This window comes from Conger conger, chromosome 9 (genome assembly GCF_963514075.1).
Source record: "Conger conger chromosome 9, fConCon1.1, whole genome shotgun sequence".
NCBI lineage: Eukaryota > Metazoa > Chordata > Actinopteri > Anguilliformes > Congridae > Conger > Conger conger.
This window is the reverse complement of record NC_083768.1, coordinates 6,443,185-6,452,771: the sequence shown is the minus strand read 5'-3', so window position 1 is coordinate 6,452,771 and position 9,587 is coordinate 6,443,185. Positions and strand designations below refer to the sequence as shown.

At 54.5% G+C, this 9,587-nt stretch overlaps 1 protein-coding gene across 1 annotated transcript in view; it reads left to right on the top strand.

Moving 5' to 3' along the window:
* Nucleotides 1–598: 598 nt before the first annotated feature.
* The window catches only part of chd8 (chromodomain helicase DNA binding protein 8), a 35,598-nt gene continuing 26,609 nt past the window's right edge, over nucleotides 599–9,587 (top strand). Inside the window, 22 exon segments of the mRNA XM_061254417.1 lie at nucleotides 599–1,280; nucleotides 1,316–1,476; nucleotides 1,478–1,592; nucleotides 1,595–1,644; nucleotides 1,646–1,681; nucleotides 1,683–1,772; nucleotides 1,826–2,002; nucleotides 3,867–3,964; nucleotides 3,966–4,122; nucleotides 4,338–4,356; nucleotides 4,359–4,427; nucleotides 4,851–5,397; nucleotides 6,045–6,117; nucleotides 6,119–6,160; nucleotides 6,723–6,941; nucleotides 7,259–7,327; nucleotides 7,612–7,667; nucleotides 7,813–7,930; nucleotides 8,175–8,258; nucleotides 8,405–8,542; nucleotides 9,005–9,126; nucleotides 9,409–9,587. The exon segment at nucleotides 9,409–9,587 is cut by the window's right edge and continues 65 nt beyond it. Of these exon segments, the coding sequence (XP_061110401.1) occupies nucleotides 1,100–1,280; nucleotides 1,316–1,476; nucleotides 1,478–1,592; nucleotides 1,595–1,644; nucleotides 1,646–1,681; nucleotides 1,683–1,772; nucleotides 1,826–2,002; nucleotides 3,867–3,964; nucleotides 3,966–4,122; nucleotides 4,338–4,356; nucleotides 4,359–4,427; nucleotides 4,851–5,397; nucleotides 6,045–6,117; nucleotides 6,119–6,160; nucleotides 6,723–6,941; nucleotides 7,259–7,327; nucleotides 7,612–7,667; nucleotides 7,813–7,930; nucleotides 8,175–8,258; nucleotides 8,405–8,542; nucleotides 9,005–9,126; nucleotides 9,409–9,587 (2,800 nt within the window). The 5' untranslated portion in view covers nucleotides 599–1,099.

Here is a 9,587-nt window from a genome sequence, read left to right as displayed (position 1 = left end):
CAGCCGATGTAACCCCGTGTCTTATTACACTCTTAGCCTGCCGCGATGCCGGCACAGTCAGCAACCTTGGCGGTTATTAGGACACTAACGTTAGCTCCAGCTCTACAGTAAGTTCAGATTCAGGATATCATTATGTAGCAAGCTACTGTTAGGTATTTTGCGGTCCGGCTACCTAACTTCGGGTGTGCTGTTTTTATGGAGTTTGGGTTGTGCTAATGTATTGTTGTACAGTCAGCGTGTTGCCATACTGCACTAATAGTCCGTAGAGTAAAGTAAATAGTGTGTGTACTGCACTATCCAGGCGTTCAGTGTGTATTCGCTGTATCGACCCCTCTCTCAGCGCCGTGTCAGTTTAAAGCAGGTATTTAGGTATTTAATGTGCTTTATTAATCCGCTCCGTGTAATTACTTTGCTTGCGATGTGCGTGCATTTGAGTGCAGTGTTAAGATAAAAAAAATAATGTGTTCACGGATGCACGCACAGATCGTGTGCGTGCAGATATTAATTAGAAGTTTGTACTAAAGTACACACTGGAGTGTGTTGGTAGCTCTTTCAGTGCCTCAGTTAATGGGAGGTGTTTTCTCTCACGTGTAGGAAAAGGCCGTCAGTCAGTGATTGGCTGATGGGCATCTCGCCTTTCACCACATCGGAAGAGAAAGATTCCAGATCTTGAGAAAGAGAGGAGAACAGAGGCAGGGAGTCTCAGGAGGAGGAGGAGAAGGAGGAGGAGGAGGAGGAAGACTTGAGGAGGATTGCCACCGACATCTTGTGCTCTTCTCTCTCTCTCTCTCTTTCTCTATCTCTCTCCGTCCCCGTCCCAGTACAGAAGGAAACTGAATCGAGTTCATCAGACGGTGAAGTCTATCCCTGCCAGTCTAAAAAGGAGTGAACAAACTCTTTCTTTCAATGAAGAAGGTGCATTGATCGTGTTCAACGGCTCAACAGGCTGATTAACAGTGCTCGCTCTGGGTGTTTCGTTGTGTCGTTAGTATAATTTTTTCTTACCTCTGCGGAGCCTTGCTCGTCCCGGGGCGTGTTTCTGTGCGATCCCGCCTCTGTGATTGGGTAGATCGGGAGTGGGCGTGGCCTGTGAAGCGTCATGGCGGACCCCATCATGGACCTGCTGGACGACACGCCGCTCTTCAGCCTGGACGCGCTGCCCGAGGCCTTCACCCACGGCAACTCGGACCCCGTGGAGGAGGCACTCAAGCTGGCGCTGGGGCAGTGTGGATCTGCCCTCGCCCTCCCCCTCTCCCGCCCCCGCCCCTGCCCCGTCCCCGGTCCCCGTCCCCCGCCCCCGCCCCCCATCCCGCAGACCGTGCAGGTGTCCCTGGCGTCCGCCATGCCGGTGACGATGCAGTCCGTCGTCGCTGCACAGGGCATGCCCTGTGGTCAGCAGCTCCGGGCCAGACGACCGTCCTGCTCAGCTCCCCCCTGACCACCACGCAGGCCCAGCAGGGCGCCCCCAAAATAGTCCATCCTGAAGGGCCCACAGGTGGCAGGCCAGGTGCTGCAGGGCTTGGCCGGGACCGGGGGCTCCCCCGGCGGGAAGCTCACCATCGCCCGCGTGCTGACGGGGACCCCGCTGCGGCCGGCTTGTCCATCGTTTCCGGGGGGACGGTTTTGAACGCGACGCAGACGCCGGGCGCCCCAGGGCCAGGTGAAGGTGGGCACGGGCGTGGCAGCGGCTGGTGCAGTCCCCAACGGGCCGCTGAAGGCAGGTGCTGCTGACCTCTGCTGCCCAGACGCAGATGCAGACGCAGATGCAGACGGCAGCAGCAGGTCCAGATCCACACTCAGCCGCAGGTCCCAGATCCACACCCAGCCGCAGGTCCAGATCCACACCCAGCCGCAGGTCCAGATCCACACCCAGCCGCAGGTCCAGATCCAGACTCAGATGCAGCTGCAGACGACCCAGGCACAGCTGCAGACTGCGCAGGTGCAGACACAGTCCGCCGGAGTCCGGCCGCAGGGAGTCACCCTGACCACTGTGCCGCAGCAGGTGTGTCTGTGTGTGTCTGTGTGTGTCTGTGTGTGTCTGTGTGTGTCTGTGTGTGTCTGTGTGTGTCTGTGTGTGTCTGTGTGTCTGTGTGTCTGTCTGTGTGTGTCTGTTTGTGTGTCTGTTTGTGTGTGTCTGTCTGTGTGTGTCTGTGTGTCTGTGTCCTCTCTGTATATCTCTCTGTATGTCTCTCTGTATGTGTGTGGTCTCTGTATGTGTGTCTCTGTCTCTATGTGTGTCTCTGTCTCTGTGTGTGTCTCTGTCTCTGTGTGTGTCTCTGTCTCTGTCTGTCTGTCTGTCTGTCTCTGTGTGTGTGTGTGGGTGTGTGTCTCTGTGTGTTTGTGTTGTGTGTGTGTGTGTGTGTGTGTCTCTGTTTGTGTGTGTGTGTGTGTGTGGAGTGTGTTGTGTGTGTGTGTGTGTGTGTCTCTCTCTCTGTGTCTCTCTCTCGGTCTCTGGTGTGTGTGTCTCTAATTCTCTAGTCTAATCTAAGTGTGTTGCGTACTTACCAGTATATATCTGTTGTGTACTATATGTGCAGTTTCTGTATTAGTATCTGTATAATAGATTTAGCATGCAGCGTAAGGTGTGTATTGTATTATGCGTGTGGTGTATTATGATTGTTAAATGCGCTATGTATATACTGTGTGTGTGTGGCGCGTGAGCACATAGTGTACTGCGTAAATGTGTATCCTATTGTGTATTTGTATAGTAGGGATGTCCTTGCAAGTGCTTATGGCAGTATAGTTGTCAGGAAAAATCAGTTTACCACAGTATATACAGGTAATGTAAGTGCAAATTGCAAGAGAAGTCAGGGTAATCTGGTTATTTCTTGTTGTGGTGGGATTTCACTTTCACTTATTGAAGGTGCGTTTATATTCTTTTGTACTTTGGTTTATTTGAGTGTTTTGGTTTATATTCATGTTTTGGCGTAGCCGAACGTGTAACCTACAGTTGCAATGTTAATGCTCCAGTGGTTGGAGTGACATACCACTTATTTGAATGACAGCAGTGGCCCTTGACTCTGGGGAGTACAATGGCCACAGTGTTTCCCACCGGAAGTGCTAAAATAGTGTCACTGGCAAGTGCTCAGAAGTGCTATGGGTGGTATTAAGAACATTAGCACTTAATTAGCTGAACAGTCAACAGTGCCTGCATAGTTTATAGTTTCTTAGAGGTTTAATTTGTGTGGAGTTTACTTTGTGTGTGTGTTGTGTGTGTGTGTGTTGTGTTGTGTGTGTGTTGAGTGTGAACATAGTCTAGTGTATGGTGTGTGTGTGTGGTTTACCATGTTTATTGTTTTCTGTGTACAGTTTAGTGTGCATTGTGTGCTGTGTATAGTAATTGTGTGTGTGTGTGTGTGTGTGTGTGTGTGTGTGTGTGTGTGTGTGTGTGTATTGTGTGCTGTGTATAGTAATTGTGTGTGGTGTGTGGTGTGGTGTGTGGTGTGTGGTGTGTGGTGTGTGTGTGTGTGTGTGTGTGTGTGTGTGTGTGTGTGTGTGTGTGTGTGCGTATTGTGTGCTGTGTATAGTAATTGTGTGTGCTGTGTACAGTGTACTGGGTATATAGTGTAAGTAGAGTGTGCTGTGTGTATAGTGTGCATGTATAGTGTAATGTGTGTTGTACACTAAGTAGAGTGTATACTGTGTAAGGAAGAGTGTACAGAGTGCTGTATAGTGTGTACAGGACCTGTGTTACGCAGTGTAATGTGACTCTCTCTCTCTCTCTCTCTCTCTCTCTCTCTCTCTCCTCTCATCTCTCTCTTCTCTCTCTCTCTCTCTCTCTCTCTCTCTCTCTCTTCTCTCTCTCTCTCTCTCTCTCTCTCTCTCTCTCTCTCTCTCTCTCTCCCTCCCTCCCTCTCTCCCCGCAGGGTGAGGCGAAGCGGATCACTCTGGTTCTGCAGCAGCCGGCCCAGGCGGGGCAGGGCGGGGCCGTGGCTGTGGGGGGGCGCGGGTCAGGCAGCAGCAGCCCGGCTGGTTCTGGGGTCCCTCCCGGGGAAGCTGATCCTCCAGGGGGGCCAGCTGGCTGCACTGACCCAGGCCAGGCAGGGCAGACCGGGCACCCAGCCCAAAGTGCTCACCATCCAGCTGCAGGTGCAGCAGCAGCCCAACGCACAGGGGGCCAAGGTACGGGGCGGGGCACAGGGCGGGGTTAATGTTAACGGAGGGACGTTTGGTTCACTTTCAGTGTTTTAAGTAGGCGACAGTGTGTCTGTAGTTATGGTTGTGTGGTGTGGACAGGTCTTGCAGGGTGGTTGAGTTTGGCTGTTGCCCAGGTAAGATGCGGTGTGTGGCAGGGAGGTGACCGTGATGTCGTGAATGACCAGTTCTTTGTGCTGCAGTTTCAGCTGGTCTCTGGAGCTCCCTCGGTGGCAGCCCCCAGGTGGTGCAGATCTCGCAGGGGCAGGGCGGCCAGAGGCTGGCTGTGCCCTCTCAAACTGCTGCTGCAGCAGCCCCATGGTACACACACACGCCAACACACACACACACACACACACGCACACGCACACGCACACACACACACTCTCACACACACACACGCACACGCACACACACACACTCTCACACACACTCGCACGCACGCACGCACGCACACACGCACGCACACACGCACGCACACACGCACACACACACACACTCACACACCACACACACACCACACACACACACACACACGCACACACGCGCACACACACACACACTCTCTCACACACACACACACACACACAACACACACACACCAACACACCAACACACCAACACACACACACACACATACACACACACACACACACACACAACACACACACACACACACACAGACACAGGCCTATAAACGCACACGGACGCGTGTAACTCCCTCTCCCTCTCCCCGCAGGCCGGGTCCTCCACAGCAGGGGGCGCCGTCTCAGTGGTGAAGGTCATCACACGTCTGCGGCCCGGCTCGGCGGCGCTCACCACCACCACGGCCTCGTCGGCCGCCGCAGCCTCGCGCTCCAAGGCCCAGGAGCCCCTGCGGCGCGTGGAGACGCTGTGCAAGCAGGAGAAGGCCAACCGCATCGTGGCCGAGGCCATCGCCCGCGCCAAGGCCCGCGGCGAGCGCAACATCCCGCGCGTGCTCAACCAGGACGAGCTCCCCCCAACGCCGACGCCGCCGCCGCCGCCGCCGGCCTGGCCACGCCCGAGTCTGGGCGGGGCGCTGCCCGGCTCCGCCCCCGCGGGGAAGAAGAAGGGCGTGAGGGGGCGGGGGCCAAGAAGAAGAGCCCTCGGCGGCGGGGAAGGGTGGGGCCGGGCGGGGGCGGCGGCGGCGACAGAAGGGCAAGGCCAAGGCCGCGCCCGGGGGTGTGGCGGGGGGCGGGGCCGCCGGGGGCGGGCGCGGTCGAGGGGCGGGGGCCGGCGGGAGTAAGAGGCAAAAGCAAGACCAAGGCGAAGTGAGTCCCCGCTTACACAGAGTGTGTGTGTGTCCGTGTGTGTCCGTTGTGTGTCCGTGTGTGTCCGTGTGTGTCCGTGTGTGTCCGTCTGTGTCCGTCTGTGGTCCGTCTGTGTCCGTCTGTGTCCGTCCTGTGTCCGTCTGTGTCCGTGTGTGTGCGTGTGTGTGCCAGAAGTGAGGATGTCATTAGCCAGGTGGCACTGTAATATTGTTTTCTAGATAATCGGATGTGTTATGCTTGGCAGGGAGGGGGTACATTATTAGATGTGTTATCCTTGGCAGGGAGGGGGTACATTATTAGATGTGTTATGCTTGGCAGGGAGGGGGTACATTATTAGCTGCGTTATGCTTGGCAGGAGGGGGTACATTATTAGATGTGTTATCCTTGGCAGGGAGGGGGTACATTATTAAGAGGCAGGAGATGATTGTAGTGAGCAATCGTTCAGTGAAGGGTCAGGCTGCATGTTTGGAGAGTTTATTAAACTTTGCTCTTTCTCCCTTTCACTGTCTCCCTCCTCTCTCTCTCTCCCTCCCTCTCTCCCTCCCTCTCCCTCTCCCTCTCTCTCTCTCTCTCTCTCTCTCCCTCTCTCTCTCTCTCCCCTCTCTCTCTCTCTCTCAGTACGATCACTCCAGTCGGGGGGAAGAAGAGGAAGAGGACGGGGTCGTCGGATCACTCTGAGGGGGAGCTGAGCCCCCCCCGCCTCCCCCCGCACCCTGGAGGAGGACATGCTACAGGTACCCCAAACTCCCACACACACCCAGCACCCCCAAACACACACCCAGCACCCCCAAACATACACCCAGCACCCCAAACTCCCACCCAGGACCCCCAAACACACACCCAGCACCCCCAAACACACACCCAGCACCCCCAAACACACACTGCACCCCCAAACACACAGCACCCCAAACACACACCCAGCACCCCCCAAACACACACCCAGCACCCCCAAACACACACCCAGCACCCCCAAACACACACGGCACCCCCAAACACACAGCACCCCCAAACACACACCCAGCACCCCCAAACACACACCCAGCACCCCCAAACACAAGCTAACTCTGAAATATGGATGTTCTAGAATAGGGAAGCATGGATATTTGGTATTCAGTTTGATTTTAATCAAATGTGCTCCAATAAATAGCTTGTGGGCTTGTGTAGGCATCCCCCCCCTTTCACTGAAGGAAGCAGGGGAGATAATGAGTGTAGTCGGGTGGTGTGGCATGCGGTCGGAGCGCGTTGCCCGGGGGCTCGACCGCAGCCCCTTCACGCTGCATTCCCTCCTCCCGCCAGAAGAGGCGCTCCAACCGGCAGGTGAAGAGGAAGAAGTACACGGAGGACCTGGACATCAAGATCACGGACGACGAGGACGAGCAGGACGAGGACGTGGACGTGACCTCCATGGCGGGGGCCCCCGCGGTGGGGCCCGGGCCCTCGCTGGGGGGGGCCCAGCTGCAGCACGACCTGCCCGCGGTCGACGGGGACGGCCTTCCCAGCATGCCGTTCTTCGTGGTGAGTATGGGGGGCTGCTGGGATTCGGGGTTTCTGGTGACTCTCTGTCTCTGTGTGTCCTACCTGTCTGTTTAATGCGTGTGTTTAATTCTGCTGTGTGTGTGTGTGTGTGTGTGTGTGTGTGTGTGTGTGTGTGTGTGTGTGTGTGAGAGTGAGTTTAATTCTGCCATTTGTGTGTCTGTGTTTAACCCTTTATGTAATCCTCCTGTGTGTGTGTGTCTGTGTGTCTGTGTGTGTGTGTGTGTGTGTGTGTGTGTGTATAAAATCCTCCTGTGTGTGCGTGTGTGTGTAATCCTTCTGTGTGTGTGTCCAAACAGGAGAATCCCAGCGAGGAGGATGCTGCTATAGTAGACAAAGTGCTGTCCTTGAGAATCACCAAGAAAGAGGTGAGCGTGTGCAGGACTACATGTGTGTGCGTGGAAGGGAGTGAGTATGTGTGTGTGAAAATGTACGTGTAAGGGAGTGAGTACTTGGGTGTGCGTGTGCAGGTGTACATGCGTAGTGCGTAAGGGAGTGGAGTGTGCAGGTCTGGGTGGTATCTGTGGGAAACTGCTGTGTGGGGTGTGCCCTACCTGCCCTCCCAGCAGTGTGCTGGCTGCTAGCATTAGAATGAATTATTTATGCCTCATCTCTCTCTCCTCTCTCTCTTTCTTTCCATCTCTCTCTGCAGATCTCTCCTGGACAGTACATGAATGTGGAGGAGTTCTTTGTCAAATACAAGAACTAGTAAGTGATTCTGTGTGCGTGTGACCCCATGATCACATTCCTGAATTCACTGTGTGTGTGTGTGTGTGTGTGTGTGTGTGTGTGTGTGTGTGTGTGTGTGTGTGTGTGTGCACGTGTATATATGTAATTCTCCTCTCTCTCTCAGCTCGTATATGCACTGTGAGTGGGCCACGTTGGAGCAGTTGGAGAGGGATAAGAGAATTCACCAAAAGCTCAAGCGCTTTAAGACCAAGAAAGCCCAGATGAGGCACATCTTTCAGGAGGTATTGATCTGCCATGTGTGTGCGTGTGTGTTTGTTTGTTTGTGTGTGTGTGTGTGTGTGTGGGGTGTGGGGGGGAATATGACCAAACTGCCATCAGTGTGTGTGTCAATGGTCCTGCTCTGCTGCCAGTGTGTGGAAGAGGTTTTGGAATGTGCCTGATGTATTGTGTGTTTCTTGGGGAAGTCCCTGCGATGATGTAACGTGTGTGTAATTGGGTCTGCTGTGCTGTCTGATTCTCTCTCAGGACGAGGAGCCCTTTAACCCCGACTACGTGGAGGTGGACCGCATCCTGGACGAGTCTCACAGTGTGGACAAGGACAACGGAGAGGTATGTGTGTGTCTGTGTGTTTGTGAGACTCCCCAGCCTGTAGTATACTTCCTGCTGAAGTTGTGTGTGGGTAATGTGGTTCTCTCTCCAGCCTGAAGTATACTTCCTGGTGAAGTGGTGTGTGGGTAATGCGGTTCTCTCTCCAGCCTGTAGTGTACTTCCTGGTGAAGTGGTGCTCCCTGCCGTATGAAGACGCCACCTGGGAGCTGCGGGAGGACGTGGACGATACCAAGGCTGACGAGTTCCGCAAGATCGAGGCGCGCCCGGCGCGGCTGAAGAGGACGGTGAGTGTGGAGTCTACGCACACACGCCTGCACACACACGCACATACATTGTTGTTGTATTCTAGCTGCCAGCTGTGGTATGCTAGTTTGAAAGTTGATTGTACTTTTCAAGGGTTCTGAATTTCTGTATGTTTACACTAGGACTTGGAACAGTACTGTCCTCTTAGGTCCACTTTTGCACTTGTTCTTGTGTTTGATTTGCACTTTGTTGTACGTCGCTCTGGATAAGAGCGTCTGCTAAATGCCACATAATGTAATGTGACATACATACACATACACATACATACACAAACACACATACTTACGTGCTTTTACGTACATGCTCACATATATATGCACGCACATACACTCACGCATACATACATGCTCGTACACACACACACACACACACACGCTGTTGGTTTGGGAAGCTGTGCTTGTCGGTCATGCCTAACCACACCCCCTCTGCTGTCACTCATGAAGCCCCGCCCCCCCGCGAGTGCCTGGAAGAAGCTGGAGGAGACGCACGAGTATAAGAACGGGAACACGCTGCGGGAGTACCAGCTGGAGGGGGTCAACTGGCTGCTCTTCAACTGGTACAACAGGTACTGCGCTCAACCACGGCTGGCTGGCTGGCTGCATCACTGATTATTCCATTGGCGAGGTGGTCGATTAGTCGATTGGTCGATTGGCTGATTGGTCGATTGGCTGAGTAACGGTCTGGTTGATTGCCTGATTGGTCGATTGGCTGAGTAACAGTTTGGTTGATTGGTTCATTGGCCAAGTAACGGTCTGGTTGATTGCCTGATCGGTGGATTGGCTGAGTGACGGTCCAGTTGATTGGCTCATTGGCTGAGTGACGGTCCGGTTGCCGTGCCGCTCTGCAGGCAGAACTGTATCCTGGCGGACGAGATGGGCCTGGGGAAGACGATCCAGTCGATGGCGCTGCTGTCTGAGGTGTACGCTGCCGGGGTGCAGGGCCCCTTCCTCATCATCGCCCCGCTCTCCACCATCACCAACTGGGAGCGCGAGTTCGCCAGCTGGACCGACATGAACGCCATCGTGT